The sequence below is a fragment of the Sinohyriopsis cumingii genome, chromosome 8, assembly GCF_028554795.1.
Source record: "Sinohyriopsis cumingii isolate HCF-2022 chromosome 8, ASM2855479v2, whole genome shotgun sequence".
NCBI classification, from domain to species: Eukaryota; Metazoa; Mollusca; class Bivalvia; order Unionida; family Unionidae; genus Sinohyriopsis; species Sinohyriopsis cumingii.
The window spans coordinates 34,501,447-34,516,848 of record NC_142968.1 but is presented as its reverse complement, the minus strand read 5'-3'; the positions used below and the strand labels follow the sequence as shown (position 1 = coordinate 34,516,848).

The window sequence follows — 15,402 nt, the reverse complement described above, 5'->3', positions numbered from 1 at the left end:
TTTCCTGCGTTGTTGTTTGCAAACTAGCTATCCCATATCGCATCTACTGAAACAAACACGACGCTTCCTTTCCTCGTTACACTTTGTTTAACAGTTCCTTAAATGTCATTTATTACTTGTTGGATATAAATGTGAATCATTCTCCATAATTATGGTATCCTGTTTCTAAAATAATATCAAGGGTTCTAACATATAATTATATGTGATATACCTTCGTTTGCAGTAAAAATCCGATATTTGCACTTTATGTGATACTGCAGTGGAACTAAGTGGGACTGTGCTTATATATCAGCCGATAGAATATAACAAATATATCTGTCATATTCATTTTTAACATTGGCTAAGATCATGTATGATGACTAACAAAATCACGGTTCTTGCTATTACACAACAGGTGACTCTTTGAAAAACATGTAAATACTTTCTTGTCAATTTGTTGAATGTAAAATCATGGATATTATGACCACGTTGTCGGGTTTCCTCATATTTTGTGGAATAAGTCATGCTAAAGGTGAGTAGAAAATATGGATCAGGTACGAGATTAGAATCTTTGATGAAACTGCATACAATTACAGCATTTTGAGGCGAAGGAAAATATTTTTGTCGGGTTAAATATTAAAGGCATAGATTAAAGGACAGCTGAAATAAGCATCCTGATATCAAAATAACATGGTGAAGAATTTACTTCAAAATAATCTTAGTTTTCACTTTTTTGTAAAGCTTCAAAGCTAGTAATTACTGCTAGACATTGTCACATATATGGACAAACAATTATATGCGCAAAGGTTAAATGATATCCTTAATATTGTGTCAAATGATCTGAAAAGACAATATTGAAATGGATGCATTGCAAGAACCACAACCTATTCAATTATTAACACATCTATTTCGCGAAATGACAATATTTATTTGCACACGAAAAGATGTAAAGCTCCTTCAGAAATATATATATATATATATATATATATATATATATATATATATATATATATATATGGAGCACAGAAGTTTCTAAAAGCAACTGGCAAACAATTAATCTGAAAAGAAAGTGACATTTTTCTAGACTGCATTGTTCCTACTCATTCGTATATAGCAAACAAATCTCCATTTCAAACAATACTGAATGAATGCTTGTAGATAGAGAATGTCTCCAGTACGCATGTGCATGTATGCATGCATGTACGCAGTATGTATGAGGGTATGAGTGTATTTAACTGCCGTTGCATGACATTTATGCTACTTAAATCTAGACAATTTAAATATGCCATCATCACGTGTCATGTTAGTCTTACAACATCAATTGCTCATACTTGCAGATTTGAGTCCTAAATTAAATTTACAAGGATATAATGCGACTGTTTATATTGATGGCCTTCGAACGGATGGAAATACGTCTTTGGAAATAAACTTCTCTGGTTACATTAGTAATCTTCATTTCACTAATGTGATGCTGTACCACCCATGGAATGGACAAATTGAAAACATTTCTATCAACAGTAATTACACTGGCAGAATACAAAGAATCGTACTGGACAATGACCACTTCAGTTTTCTGCTACTAAATGTAACTTTAAAGGACAGTGGAAGTTATACAGTAAAGGAACATTCTTTTGATAAAGGGACAGCACGTGTTCTTGTCGCACGTAAGTGTTCTTAGTAAATACCTATAATATCCTCAACGTAATTTCTCAAGACAGTACATTCATGCCAATAGGTGACAGTCATTAACATGAACATGAAGACATGCCGTAATTGTTTGTTATTTTTGCCCTTGTCACCATCGCCATCGCCACCCCAATTTATGTCATCACTGATACCATCACTTTATTATAGTAACAAAGAAACCTAATGGGATAACATCCATCAAGTACCAGAGTAGAGGAAATGAGAAACTGAATTATATACAACTATTAAATGCAGCTTCAATAGTGCTCAGACTCTATTATCAGATTAGTTTTTTTGTGTCCTTCTTCGAATTTAAAACTTTCTTAGAATATACTGATATGATTACGGTCGCATTTGCAATATTATTGATCGTATAGTGTTTCGTTGAAAAGAAGGTGCACCTCAATTGGGACCAAACTATTTCTTAGTACCTGTATGGTCATTTCAAGATCGAATGAGTTGTCATTGTTACCCTTCCTAAAATGACTCGTTTTATATTCAGATGTATTGTTTATCATAATCTCGGCTTCCTTGGTCTGACCCAAAATGTGAAAAGAAAAAAGAAGAGACAAAAATCACACGCATATGTTATGTCATCATCAAAGACCGTGTTTCATACAGAACCAGATCTAAAATGATTTGATTGAACATTTATAATACTACGAATCAAATGAAATCTTCGTTGGATCTTTTTTTAATTGTTTTGGAATTAAGTTTGTTTACATCAGGTTTAAAAATCAAGAACAGTATTCGTTTATGGGACCAAGATCGTAAAGATACAATATCTGCACATTTTTGTTTTAAATGTGTTGAACAATTTTAAAGTTCAACGCAATAAACATACAAATTATTATGTAAACGTTGCTTTGCGAACCCTTGGTCTATATCTTGGATTGGCTGTAATCAATTGTACGTATGATGCTAAATAGTTTGTGAATTGGCCTCGATTATAAACCGCATGAGTGCAGACCAATTTATTAGAACAAACGCTGACTGATACACTATATATTAGGCAGACATGACAGGAAATACATATAAAACACCAGCCCTTTGTATGCATAGGTTTTATATTGCTTTGAAGTAAATTATATTTCATGATGTTTTAGCGCAACATGCATACAAACGGCATTCTTTGCTCCGAAGTGCAACCTGAAAAGGAATAATGAAGTTCAGAGACATTTTCATGCCATGCTTTGTTTCGTTCTATTTGCAGGTCGCATATTAGTGGCTAAACTAAGAGAACCGATTACACTGTCATTCATAACTGCCGAAGAAACAATCTCATCAATTAAAATTGATGACCCCATTACTAGCCATACAGTCCTAATTTACAATGTAGCTGAAAGAGGTTGTACTTACACAGACATAATTAAACTGAAACAGCTTCAGCTGCACTGTTGTGTATCGAAAAAAGAATTCTCTTTCGCCATTCCAGAAATATATTGGTTACACAAGGGCGGTTATTTTGCTTGGGATGAGAAAGGATACCTTTTGGATTCTATATTTGTCGACATTGAAGGTATTTATTTGGAACCGATAAAGTGATGTACACATTGTTTTAAAACGAGCATACGTTTTCAAGAAAATGCTGGAGGTACCTAACCATGTCCAAATACTCCTAATAGTAAAGTATAGCAATAGTTGTTTTAATCCTGTCAATCTTTATCTTTTTATAAGACTGATTTCTAGATAGTTCATGTAAATTAGTGTCAAGGGAATGAATGTATTAATCTCCACGTGCATGAGCTATGATCATAGCAGATGCTTAGAGATTCTTTAACAATAAGGCATGTAGATTCAAACGAACATTATCCGCTTGTGTTCGGATGCATCTCAGTGGCTATTTTTGTGAGTATTTTTATGTTGGAAAATGCACTACAAGTTTTGGTCGTTTGATTGTCGATTTCACAGCTCACCAGCTTTATCCTAATAATGTATGTATCATAAAGGTTTATTACTAACATCGACAAAAGTTCAAAAACATGACAATGACATTTGTTGAATACTATATGAAGGTACTCGAACAACTGGGGAATCTATATGGTGCGTATAAATGGTAATGACAAAATGAAAACTAAACAAGAGTGATTACCAGTAAACATGTTTGTTTAAACTTATCGAGTGAAATAGCGCTGCACACAAGCTATATTTTAGAATAAATGTTAACGTCCTTCACAACATTAATATACAAGACTGTTTACCGTATCAAAAAGTTCCTTCATGTGCTGAACATTCTGGTAACGATTGCGTGTGGGTTGAAGGTCTAACAACATATCAGAATGTGCTTCACGATGAAAGTGATTTGTTTCCGTCATGCTGAGTAAAACGTACCTTGAGTTATTTAAGAAGCCAGGAAGGTGTTACAGCACCAAACGACATTTGGATTTTTGAAAGGTCAATGTTTGTATTTTCTAGGCTGGAAGATACTTTAGTGCCAGAACTAAGAATGACATTAGGCTTATGGTGGTATAATGTTTCGCATTTGATAGATGGACAATAGACGCAAAAAAGGGTTCAGAGGGTTGTATCGTAATTTTAGGGCTTTTTATAAATATAATGTTTCTTTTCGATGTGATAGAGCTGGCACATTCTCTTTAGTCAAAATACTTTTATATGCGTCCTAACAAATATGCAATAAAATGTTTGTTTCCTCAACAACCGGTAAAGATCGGATTTGAATAAAGCAGAACGTGCATACAGTTTTCACTTTATTTCAGATAAGGCTCCGGAAGTGGAATCAGAAGGTAATGTATTCTTGACTAAAGCGATTAATTTATTTACTATCATTATTTACAACTGAATAGTACTTTGGCTTTCTGTCTTATGCAATCAAATTCATGACTATGGGTTTCTTGTAGTTTTGGAGAAAACCTTTAAGCACCCCCTCTCCCCGTACAATGTTTCATAATTTTGCAAGTGGATAGAACACTGTGTGATCAACATCAATAGAGTGACACCCTAGAAACGTAAAGAGACGAACGTATTATCAAATATTATCTCAATAATATGAAACTTCTATTAGGAAACTATTTTCCCTGTCGTTGCAACTTCAATACGAAAATAGCATTGTCACTTGTATTTTAATCCGATTACGCTCTTTAGGTTTATACAGTCATATTTCTTACAATTATGCGTAAAGGTCCGATTAATTTTCATAGATTATTCCATCCCAAATCTCTCTTTGTCATATATCACCTTCATTAGCATGATGAAAATCTTGATGTTTCTTAGCAATTCTTGTTCAAGTCAATGACATGCACAGCACGATGAAATAAATCTAACATAAATTCAGGGAACGAAATAATTCGCTGTATTCTGAACATATTAAAATTAAACAAGTTTGTATATGCTGAAATCCCAGTACGAATAGTATCTTACTACTAAAGTGTTGTTTATGTTAATAGACAAATACAATATATAACACGTCAGGTGATAATTAATATGACACCAGTTTCTCATCTTCATAATATAAACACACCAGAACGTCGTTACATTGGGAATTAAAATGTTCTAAACAATGCACGAAAGTTTCAGTCTCGTTGAATCTAAATGAATTATTAATTTCAGACACCTTTCCAATTTAGCGGAAATTGCAAAATATCATCCCTACTTTTCAAGGTGATCAATGGGATTAGTCAAATTATAGACAATAACAATATTTACTGTGCTAGCTCAACGTCTAGACAAAAATTATATTTAAGCATGAATACTACAATTTTGAGTTATATCATCTCATACATGAATATCGCTCTTACCTGTGTTATGCCCCGATATTCAACCGTTGATAAGTTTAATAGAACGGTATCATCATATTGATAATGTGTTTGAAGAGAAAGATATTTATTAGTCATAGTTAAGCAAAATCCATATGTAGAGTGTTGAAAGGTCTCACGTTAAGACCAATCAGCTTCATGAATTAGAAAGGTTTGATTACTAATTACCTTTATCGGTAAACAACATGCCATATGACGAGAATACGTCATCTGAGTTAACAACGATTGTCACTAGTGTTCGGCAAGACTCTGATATGGTGTCACTTTTGTCTTTTATTTATATAATGGTATCGCCGAAAATTTCACATGCTTGACAATGTCATCTAAGTAACAGAAATGATTCCAGACGTTTGAGGAACATTACCTGGAAAAAGTACAAACGGAGGCAGCACGAATGTTTACAGAGTATTTGGAAATTAACGCTCTCTGTCACGAACTGAGATGGGTATCTCCAGAGGGAAGGGGAAAATTCTATAAGCTCTCCAATTTAGAACATAATACGATTCCCTCGTATTCGCAGCAGATTCTTCCACAACAAGTTGAAACGACATGAATTAACATTTCTTTTGTGTAATTAATTCATGAAAGACGATACCAGTTATACCCGAATGATTTATTTTGCATTATTTTTCTACCTGAATTCGTCATTGGAATACCTTCGCAACCTAGTACACAGTACACTACAGTAGTAACAAATTGTATATAACAAAACGTAGAAAATGTATAACACTAACAATAAGGGCAAACTAAGTATTATCCTTAAAAAAGTTAACATAATTTTTTTTAAAAATTGAATTATTTCGTGTAAATCTTGCAAAAATAACTATTGTTCCAAAAAATATCGGCTCTACCCGAATGTCAAAATTATCACTCGAAAAGAATCATATTATTTCAGTTCATTAGCACCATTCCTTTTCATACATGTTTCAGTTTTAAATTGTTCTCTTGCTATCATCTATTTTTTTACCCCCCCCCCCCCCACAGATGTATGAACAGAAAACAATAGAAAATTAAATAAATTGTGTTGTTTACTGTTTCCACTGTTTTGTTTTCACTTTACTATTTTATAATCTACATAGCTTTTTTTTTTTTTCCACGACCTTTTATTACTACACACAGTAACGTTATATGCATGTTACACTGTTGATAGTATTTTGAATATTAAGTATGCCTTAAAATACTTCATGTAATACTAAAGCATTTTGTGGGAGACAATCCTCCAATGACTGTGCTAATTCGCTGTACATTTGTTTAACAGTAGCAAAATATAAAATGCAATGAAATTCTTAAAATCATTGTATAAATGATACGAATTAAAAAATTTCAGTGGGTAAGCAAAACATTTTTTCTCCTCAGATTTTCCTTCCAAACGTCAGATGCTGTTTATTATTATCGGAATGGGAGCTTTTTTATCTGCTGTTTTCCTCGCCTGTCTTGTGCACACAATAAGGACCTGGTAACTATACGTATGAACGTGTTGAAACTAAAACAAAGAGAAATGCTCAGAAGCGTACCTCAAATACGTACTATTCTTATTATCTGCTAATATTCTTATAATTAATACATTTAAGTGTATTTGAATACATTTCTTATCCATTTATGAAACATTTATATAATTTTTGAAATTAAATATGATGCAATTTAATGGCAAGATAAACGCGGGGAATAAAAATCGTACAACTGTTATATTGTGATATCTGTAGGCAACTTGATGCAATAGTGAATACCCAATCATGTATACTGATTTCGTTGTTTCTGTCGAAATATATATATATATATATATATATATATATATATATATATATATATATATATATATATATATATATATATATATATATATATATATATAATCCAGACAGAACGGAAAGTTCCCTGGATTCCTATAGAATAATGCTTAGTAATAGTAGGCAGAATACACATTATAATACAAATTATAATATACACCTGTATATTTATCATTCTCTATAATTAATTCTATATACATTGATTTCTTTCATGGGAATCCAGAATGACTGTATAGATACATGAAAATTAATTTCTAGATCCTCATGCGAGTGTCTGCTACACAGGAGTGCATATAACATCGATTGAGTAACATCATTTTTTGGTGATGTGTGCTTAGTCGTAAGGGAATATGAGATCGTGTGTGCAGGCAAGGCGATGGGTGCCGTTTACCCGCGGACCTGGTCTCTAATCTCCGTAGAGTATGAATTAAAAATTCTCAGATTTGTTTCTGTCGAATGACCCCCGTCATCTAATACATTCTTATTTTTATTTCCTAGTTTACGTAAAGTTAGCGCATCAAACAGCAATACAATTACACATTGTAACAAGGATGACGGAGACAAGATGCTGCAGAAGGGACATTCGCTTGGACATTACTACGCAATTGTAAGCAACGAAATAGGAGAATTAAGCACTGCCACTGAGACGGATTTGGGACAACGCATTGAACCTTCGCTAATTGGGGAAAATTTTGTTTCTGCAAATGTTGAATTAGAACACTCAATGGATTCTGAGAGCATCCGTGTTAATGTGGATCTCCATAATGTTCCTAATCCCATTCAATGTCGTCCTGGAGAATTAAATAGCTATCTCCAAGTAATTTAGTTAGATCCTCTAATTTCAGGATTTGTATTCTCATATCAATTATCCGAGTTTTAAATTCCACCTTTAACATTTTGCACTGCGGCATTCGCATGGAAGTGGAGTCTTCATTTATTTATATTAATCTTCCTTCTTTTACACATATTTCATCCTCAGGTGAAAAAGCAATAACAAAAAAGAGACTATTTGTTCAATATAATGTTGAATAAATAGAGAATATCTTGATGGGTCTGCAGCGGATATAATAAATATTTCACGAGTTAAGTTGTCGCACTATGTTGTCAACAATGGAGACGTACAGAAACCAAATGTATTGTGGATTCGTTCCTATAAAGACTTTTATTAGGTTGGTAGAGAAAGTATACGGCGTAGATATAATCATTTGTAGATAAATACTAGATGTCACGCAAGAAAATTTAACTAAAGTCTCTGAACACGCTTAGAAAATAATTGTCATACTCTGTATGTGTATATTAACGTGACAATCTCTATCCTGTTTTATTTGCAATGTATGTAAACGACCTGGAAAACAGACTATACCATAACGGTTTTGATGGAATAGAAATAAGCATAACATTGTATTAATGTATATTGATGAGATTTCTTTCTGAATCAACAAGTTTTTGGTGAAAACAAATGTGACAGTTTGCTTTTGTATTGCGATAGATATGTTTTGGGTAAATGATCAGAAAACAACAGTAATGACATATAGTAAATATAGCAGATGATCCCGAATGTTACAATGATTTGTGATTGGAAGGATATATAAACTGTAGAACAATATTCTTGTATAGAAATAAATATAGTGTTGATTTTACTTAAATTGTCGTTTTCAGTTCTTTCCGTTACATATATTTTGCCTTCTTGGAGTTCATTCTCGATAGCAGTGCAAACATACATATACACCAATTCTGTAATGTTAAGTGGTGTACGTTTTTGCACCTATATTTGTCATTCAACCTTGGATACACCTGCATTATTTGTAGTAAATGTAAAAATCATTCGTTCATGTTAAGATTTGAATCCAGGGAAGACAAAACATTCAAAAGCACGGTACCTCTATGTATGTCAACTTACGTTTAACTGGCGATAATCTCTATCAGATATCTAAGTAGCATAACATTTGATTTACTACATTGCAGGGTATGGGTGCCAGTTTCAATTTTAGGTTTTTACTTTAACAGCTGTTGCTATAAACATGAACACTATTTGCATTTGACCACTGGGTTTTCTGTTTGGCACTGTTCAGATAAGTATGAAATATGGCATATATCTAAAATATAGTATTATTATTAATGTTATTATTATTATTGGTGTTGTTGATGTTGTGTTTGTTGTTGTTCAGCCCTATTTGTTTGATATTCACATCCTAGACATCAGTAAAGTCCGGAGTCACATTACGACAAAACACCCATTTGCTGAAAATAATTGAAACAGCCGAAAAATGCTTTGTCAGTGCAACGAAGAACATGCGTGATATTTATTTTTAATTTGCCTCGTTTCCATAATGTGACTATACAGAGTAAGAATTTAGGAAAAGATGCAGAGACTATTTACACTGCTTGTAAATTAAATGTGAGTAAAGAAGGTTCACACTCAAAGGTTTGTTGTGGCGTAAAGCTATACTTTCATAGTTATTGCAGATCGGTCATCAAAATACAAACGTTTGACTCAAAAATATACCAATGAGCAATAGTCTAATCTGTGTGTGCGTGCGATTTTAATTTTCAACGAAGCGTTAACAATTTTTCGTTCATATCGCTAGATGTCTGCAGTGTGGCAGTTTATAGTGATATGTAGCATGATGTCTCACCAAGCCACATTATCCTGACACTAGGCCGACCAGTACTAACACTAACCTCTAGATGCTGAGCGCCTAGCGAGATAGATGTTACTACCAGTTTTATATGTCTTTGGTATGACTCGGCCAGGGTTCGAACCCATGACCTCACGCATCTGAGGCGGACGCTCTAACCACTAGGCAATCGGAGAGATCATTAGGTTACTGTATTACCAGCACAAAATAGTATCAAGATGGATGGCGTTACAAAGTCAATCACCCATTGCAATATGATCTTATAGCGAAGTTATATACGAAATTAACATTTCGATTCTTTAATAAAATATATCTTTTGAATTAATCTCTCTCCCTCTCTCTCTCTCCTTTGGAAATAAATATACAAGTGATAGGCGGGATTTTCCCTGGTATGTCGTTAGCGACAGCGATCTAGTTAGTTAAATCATCCATGTTATTACCAATTATTTACTTCATCTAGCCTTTTCTTTGTATAACAGCGCAATGTAAAACTTAAGCCAAATCAGTCACTTGTAAATAATACAATTATAAGTTAGGCAATTTTCGATCATTTATATCCAGCCACAAATCCAGGTCAAGGGTAATTGTACAACATGCTTAAAACATGAAGGAGCATGAAGTGATGGAACAAATAAAAAAAAAAAATACAGTAACGGAAATTAAGAGATTTTATTATATACTCCTTTTATACGTTAACTTTACATTGTCAGAATCATGTAGTTTTTTTTAAGATAATGAACACCTTGATATTGCATGCACATGCACGACAAGTATGCCTATATATACTTTTGTGCATTAGGAACTACTTTGTAAACAAACCATGAACACTCTTATAGTAACGCTTTTAGGTTTTAGTTTTGTGGCTGAACTCAATTTGCTGTTTCTTATATTTGATGGTAGAGATGATAAAAATAACAGTGTGGACAAGTTAACTGAGTCACAAATGAAACTTTGCAACAAGCAAATGAAAGAACGTAATATTCGCAATGTCTACAAAAAACGTGAAGGACTGAATATTGGAAAGACCATTCTGATAATTTAAACTGTTATTTAGGAAACATGTTCGTAACTTTTCATTAATGGAATGGTTCAGACTATGACGAGTCATCTGTGGGGTATATGCAAATAGCATAGATAATTATACAGAGGGCAAGGGCTATCACATATCTATCAGTGACATAACATTTATAAGTAAAAATACTAAATTCGTGGAAAAAATGCAACTTAAGTTTTTTGGTAGAACTGTAAGGGCCTCAAAACCGATAAGACAAGATGATCATACTTTCTTATTTCCGCTGTCTGAATGGACCGTTACACACCTGCTTTGTATTAACTTTGTTGATACAATATTTTGGATTTAGGCTAGCGATATCATAGCATATCTGGGGGCTCTATAGTGATCATTGAAGTGACCAGACATAAACTTGTCTTCCTTAGCTGGTAATAAGAATGTCAAGACATATACTTACACATATTCATCTTGTATTTCCTGGAAATGTAATTTCTTATGTCTGCAAATCCGAATTGCATGGTCTATGTCATGGGTTCTAAAGCTTTGTTAAACATTCCGAAATTGTACTCTAATTTCGAGTACATTTCCAACACACTCCTTACTGCACTCATATACGTGATATTCCATTTCGTCTCATTGATAACAACAGTAGAAAGAGTTCATATTATCATAATATTATGATACCAAACATTCAGTGACGAAACAGAAACACACATGCATCCGTAAATTCATAAACAAGTAAAGTCTATTTTTGCTAAATAATTTAACCACCTGACTTTAATTAACTTTCAAATGATGCCGTTATTGCAGAGTGATTGTATATAAAGATACCATCCGCTTAAAGACTCGGATTGATTCACTGAATTAGTTTAATTGAGAATGTTTAATTACGTTGACATTTTTATCAGTTGATTTAGTTGATTAAGCATGGAAATCATGAGAGAGAGAGAGAGAGAGAGAGAGAGAGAGTGCCTTTATGCCTAAAGGACTGTTCAATAACTTTTATTTGCGCCCATGAAAATAAGTTTCTCTAAGAGCTCTTCAGTACATTGATATCTGAAGCCACGTGCGCTAATATACAATCCGTATATCATGCCAGCATTCCACCATTATGGATGCATCTACTCGAGTGTCTACACAGAAGGAAAAGAAGAGAAATTATTTGTTTAGTGTTTATGTGTCTGTTCCAAATATCTTCTAAAATCTGTTGCCGAAAGAATTATAATTCTCCACATGTTTCCTACAGACGAAAGGTTGAGTAAATCATGAATATGGCTTATAAAAAGTGTTATGTTTTCAACATACATGACTGCTTGTGCTCAGCACATTTCTTAGAGGGAAGATTTACACAGAGAGCACAAAATTCCATCGGTTTTTCAAATGAAGTTGAAAGGAAAGATTATTGGATTGCTCAAATACTTTTCTGCGAATTTATTGTAAAAAGATTCTAGTGGAAAAGTATGTGCGTTTCTGAAACTATTATTATCATTATGAAAAATAAATCCATCACACATCATGTCCCCGATTTAAAGCAGTATTATCATTATATATATATATATATATATATATATATATATATATATATATATATATATATATATATATATATATATATATATATATATATATATATATATAGATAGTGCTTCCAAGTTAAACCTAAATGTATAAATAGTCAGGCTTGTTTTCTTAAAAGTTCTTGTGCTAAGAAAAGAAGAGCCTGAATTAGATTTGTATAGAGATGACACATTAGCACAAAAGCTTTCTTCGTTTGAAAATATCAAATGCAACGGCAGGTTTGAATTTGATTATAAATGTTCAGACTATTTGACTTGTGAATGAATAGATGATCCAATAGTATTATGTACGCTTCGATACTTAAGTGATAAACAAATTTTACCGAACAAATTACAGGAACAAAAATGAAAAGGCAGGAACAAGAATGCAGTAGTGTAACAAAAATGTATCAGTATGGTACATGTTGAGCGTGAGTGTATTTTTGATTTTTAAAGTAGCTTTAACACTTTTTCAGTCATATCGCTATAATGACTGGAGTGTGACAGTTTATAGTGATGTCTAGTACTGGGTCATCATGCTGCAGGTATGTAGCATCATGTCCCACCCAGTCACATTATACTGACATTAGTACGACTAGTCCTAACGCTAATGTATGTATGTATGTATGTATGTATGTATGACTGACTGACTGACTGACTTGATTTCCTCTTCAACAGAGATTACATCAGATTAGTCAAATTCAGGATAATACAAGATCATAAAATAGAAAAGAAAATTGACAAAAATACATTAGTAATACTGTGTCAGCTACCGTATTGACAAAACGAAATATCTCAATACCTGCAATTATACAGATCTGCAATCATTTGGCTGAGCATGGTACTGATCTTTTAACAATTTATTTGATGATGATAATATTTCGAACAGTTAATACGTCTATATTGTTATGTGCTTAACATTAACTTAACATAATGAAAGAACCCCTATTCAAAGCAATTAACCAATGTTTGAAGATCTATCATATTTCCAGTACACATGTATGTATGTATGTATGTATGTATGTATGTATGTATGTATGTAGGTAGGTAGGTAGGTAGGTAAGTAGGTATGTACCAACGTACCTTCGTACCTACGTTCGTGCGTGCGTGCGGGCGTGCGTATGTATGTGTGTATATATGAGTGTATGTATGTCTGTATGTATGTCTGTATGTATACATGCATGCATGTATATATGTATATATGTATGTATGTATGCATGCATGCATGTATGTATGTATGTATGTATGTATGTATGTATGTATGTATGTATGTATGTATGTATGTGTGTGTTTGTGTGTGTGTGTCTGTGTGTGTTTGTGTATGTATGTATGTATGTATGTATGTATGTATGCATGAATGTATGTATGTATGTATGTATGTATGTATGTATGTGTGTTTGTGTGTGTGTGTCTGTGTGCGTTTGTGTATGTATGTATGTATGTATGTATGTATCTGCCGGAAAGTCTTTTTTCAATCTGTGTTAGCCTACAGTAGCACTGATTTCCTTAATGATACTGAAAATAGTTTAATTTTACTGTGGTAATGTTCTTACTTGTAGCCCAGACATGTGCAACTTCCGCAAGTTCCTGGTCAGATAGCGATTTTAAATATATCTTTACGATTTAAATGAAGGCAAGTAAAACCAGGTCACATGACTGATGCATCCCTCTGATTGTAAGGTTACAAATGATTGTTGTACCTTCTGGTGTTCATCTCTCGATAAAGCTTCTAAAAGGTAATCACCCATGTCTTACAAAGAGATCCCGCTGTCCTTTCCAGATATTTTAGTTGTTCGTTTTGCAAACAAACGTCTTGTTAAGCGAGAAAAGCAGCTGGTTATCAGACGTGTGTTTAAGGTCCATAACTAGTGTGTTCAGTGGAAACATGCTTTGTTTCTGTTCACATATCTCTCAAAATATCAATAACTTCACTCGGAGGCGTCCTTGCATGCAAATGCAAAAATTGAAATAGAACACATTCAGAAGACGAAGTACATGATCTTTTTAATCATAGTTATTTGTATCAAATATATGTATATTAGATGGTATAATACTTTATCCTTTTTCATGAATATAGCTATACACGTGACATCGACTTGGAAGACCGTTGAATTCAAACTCAAAGGAGGCGAAAATTCTATGTACATATCTTAAAAAATTGGTAAAATGGCTTGTATATATATATATATATATATATATATATATATATATATATATATATATAATATAATATAATATAATATAATATAATATAATATTACGTTTATAAATAACACTTTAGTCACTTTCCAACTAGCACCCGGAGGAAAACATCATGGTCTCGGATAATGTACTTTAAATCAAGTTAGTTACCGTCCTTTTGTATGCGCTTACGAACATTGATCAATTGACCATCAGGGTCTGTAATAACAAGCACATTTCTCTGAATGAATCAGGAATTTAAAATTAATCGTGTAATCACAGTATTTGAAGGTCAGAGAAGGAAAACCTGTCTTGAATTGAAATGTTTGATAAAAAAAACTTTCTACAAATAAAATAGATAAGATAACAACTATCTAAAACGTTTGTGTTGTGTTATACTATGCGTTTGAAGACAAGATAACTATTAGAGACTATAACTTACTTGCCATTCAAAACGTTTAGTAGTTAGACGAAGGTAAGTATTCATTTCAGAATACCCCCAAAGTATTGGATTATATCTGTTGACTTTGCCGCGAAGTTTAGAACCATATTAGATCTCATTCTATATACTTGATTTTTTTATATTGTTTTTGTAACGTGCATGGGGGCAATAGGTTTCTGCTGAACAAGCATAAGCCAACTAAATGTCCATTAAGATCTTACATCTGTACATGAAGTGTTCATTCTGAATTGAGGACACACGCTAGCTATTCGGCACATTCTATCCATATTGATAAGCATTTCTAGCACAAAGGCATTTGCCGAATTGAGAAAAAAACATTGAATACT

General features: G+C 33.0%; 1 protein-coding gene across 1 annotated transcript; it reads left to right on the top strand.

Annotated features, from left to right (window-relative positions):
- The first annotated feature begins 211 nt into the window (after window positions 1–211).
- On the top strand, window positions 212–8,865 carry LOC149793278 (uncharacterized). Its single transcript, XM_089966339.1, has 6 exons — window positions 212–511; window positions 1,317–1,643; window positions 2,879–3,184; window positions 4,383–4,409; window positions 6,795–6,894; window positions 7,724–8,865. The coding sequence occupies exons 1-6, from the start codon at window positions 451–453 to the stop codon at window positions 8,049–8,051; spliced, it is 1,149 nt and encodes a 382-aa protein (XP_089822465.1). The 5' UTR covers window positions 212–450; the 3' UTR covers window positions 8,052–8,865.
- The last annotated feature ends 6,537 nt before the right edge of the window (window positions 8,866–15,402 follow it).

Bases quoted from the DNA above. Each gene is read 5' to 3' on its own strand.
- LOC149793278 (XM_089966339.1), top strand. From the start codon at position 451: ATGGATATTATGACCACGTTGTCGGGTTTCCTCATATTTTGTGGAATA. The intron at 3,185-4,382 runs GTATTTATTTGG...ACTTTATTTCAG, and splicing joins TATATTTGTCGACATTGAAG to ATAAGGCTCCGGAAGTGGAA. The intron at 6,895-7,723 runs GTAACTATACGT...TTTATTTCCTAG, and splicing joins GTGCACACAATAAGGACCTG to TTTACGTAAAGTTAGCGCAT.